At 46.0% G+C, this 2,450-nt stretch overlaps 1 protein-coding gene across 1 annotated transcript; it reads right to left on the reverse strand.

Moving 5' to 3' along the window:
- Positions 1 to 662: 662 nt before the first annotated feature.
- On the reverse strand, positions 663 to 1,176 carry LOC138153057 (small EDRK-rich factor 2-like). The gene has a single exon (XM_069077210.1). The coding sequence runs from the start codon at positions 1,124 to 1,126 to the stop codon at positions 947 to 949; it is 180 nt and encodes a 59-aa protein (XP_068933311.1). The 5' UTR covers positions 1,127 to 1,176; the 3' UTR covers positions 663 to 946.
- Between the last annotated feature and the right edge of the window lie 1,274 nt (positions 1,177 to 2,450).

A 2,450-nucleotide genomic window follows, 5' to 3' on the forward strand; every position in this document is an offset into this window, starting at 1 on the left:
AGATAAGGAAAGATTGCCATGACAGGATGGGGAAGATAAATGACACCGAATGGGGAACACAGGATAAGGAGGACAAAAGCAATTCTTTTAGCACAGGTTGCTTGGTATTTCGAGATAAGGGGAAGGGGCACTAAGGCACCCTCCAGTTACAGGATGGGCTAAGAATAAGCCTCAAACCCACTCTGGGGGCCTGGGAAAGTAACCCTTACTATAAACCCTTAGGGCACCTTTGTATCCACATCACCCAGGCACAGAGCAGGGTCTCTGTTCCCACATCTGGCCCAATCTATAGAGGAGTAACGAGGGCAAGAATCCCAGACCAAAAGGGGAGCCCAAAGTTCTTTCATGTTGAAAATGAAAAGGGTGTGTGTAATAGCAATCTATTGTTGCTCAAACAGAAACCCAGATCAAATGGCAGTGCTCAAACCAGAGGGACCACTGTCAGACTTTACCCCGGATTAGACACTTTGGGAATAGTGAAAACTTGCAGGTACCCGACCTGTTCTTGAGAACCTGAATAACACTTAACACCTTCAGGAAAGCAGCAACAGGACCAGCTTACTCCAGAAATGAAGCAGAGCCTAGCCCTAGTATCAGGTGTGAAGTCAGGAAGTAGGCTGGAAGAACAAGCAAACAACAAAAAAGAATTCCACCATAAAGAATTTTTTTTTTTGAATTACAAAGCTACTTTTAATACTCTGGGGTAAGCCCCATAGGAATAAAAAACACTGGGAAAAGGTAGTCCCCTCACTCCCAGGAATGCCCTGGAGGAGAGCAAGGCTGCCTGGGGGGAAGGATGCACAGAGGGAACCTACTGCAGACACAGGGCAAAGGGAATGCCATCAGTTCTGGGACCTGTGAGCACTACAGGAGGAGGCGAGAGCGTGACGGGACTGGCTCCAGGCACACGGTCGACGGGCAAGAGAGATGGGCATGAGCCATAGAGTTACTTGGGCTCTTCCTTCTTCTCATTGGCTTTTTTCTGCTTCTGTTGCATGATCTCCGAGTCCCTCTGCTTTCGGGCAGCTGCAGAGAGCCCGTCATCCCGGTGTTTTCCCTTGCCTGAATCGCTTTGCTTTTTCATGTTCTTCTGGCGGGCAAGCTCACACTGGTTACCGCGGGTCATGGCGACGACAGCGGCTCCGGCCTGACTCGGTGGCGTCCGCTCTTTCCTCCCGCCATAAAGAATTTTTATGGTGGAAAGGAAGTTTAAGAAACAAGCCCAGAGGAAGAGAATGACTCCAAAACATTCATAAGCAAAGCCTCAGAGGACAACACAACTTGGGCACAAACTCAACCAGAAATCCTAGAAGAGATGAAGAGGTTTTTTTTTAAGAGTTTAAAATGTTTTTTTATAAATGAAGGGACAGATAAGTGCCAAAGTAGATAAATCACAGGTCCTGCAGTCAGGAGGACCTGAGTTCAAATCCTGACCTCAGAAACTTGACACTTACTAGTTCTGTGACCCAGGGAAAGTCACTTAACCCTGATTGCTTTGCCAAAATAAATTTTTTAAAAATAGTTTAAAAAGTTTTAAACTTTTCTTCCCTGCTTTTTAGAGGGGGACAGGCAGGGCAATTGGGGTTAAGTGACTTGCCCAAGGTGTAATGTAATGCCAAGGAAAGACAACTTCCCAGGTTCAAAATACCAGCATAGGTGCTCTCCATTTTATTCAGTGATCAACCAAGAACAGAGAAGATCAAAACATGACATCATTCCAAATACAGCATTTACTAAGCGTGATTAAATAATCTCCAAGTACTACCCCACCCCAGGACCTTCCAATCATTCAATCAATTACAAAGTCTCTGTTCTAAATACTTCTCCACCCCTAGGCTATACCTTAATTTAATCCACCACAAAGTCCCTCTTCTCAAATGGAGATTAGTTTCCAAACATAAGGTCAAAAGTTCCCCACCCCTGGATCACAATTGAATCTACCCCAGAGTTACATCAAGTTTAAACACAGCACTTAATACCCAAATGGAGGTCTTTTCTTCATCTTGACAGGAGGCAAGTTCTCAGCAATCTTAGTTCCTGGGGAGACAAGGCTTAGCAAGGCCATAAGATACATTGCCAGTCCCTTCATGAATTCATCCTCTGTCTGTAGAACAGTCCTAGAACCCCTGAACACATTAGCAAAGCCCTCTCCCAGGATTTCTGTAAACATACAACCAGAAAATCCTTCTTCAGGGCTTCTGAACCAACAGAAAGGTTCCCAGACCCCTGCAACAACAGCACTGTCCTTCACCAGTGGACAGTATTCACTCTGTCTGCAGGACAGTCTCCAGACCCCTGCAACAACAGCACTGTCCTTCACCAGTGGACAGTATTCACTCTGTCTGCAGGACAGTCTCCAGACCCCTGCAACAACAGTACTGTCCTTCACCAGTGGACAGTATTCACTCTCTGTCTGCAGGACAGTCTCAGGGCTTCTTAACCAAAAGCCA

The sequence above is a fragment of the Petaurus breviceps genome, unplaced genomic scaffold (assembly GCF_028583685.1).
Source record: "Petaurus breviceps papuanus isolate PSGF00001 unplaced genomic scaffold, PetGlider_PUasm1.0 90977, whole genome shotgun sequence".
Lineage (NCBI taxonomy): Eukaryota > Metazoa > Chordata > Mammalia > Diprotodontia > Petauridae > Petaurus > Petaurus breviceps.

Excerpts from the sequence above, each read along its gene's own strand:
- LOC138153057 (XM_069077210.1), bottom strand. The coding sequence starts at position 1,126 with ATGACCCGCGGTAACCAGTGTGAGCTTGCCCGCCAGAAGAACATGAAA.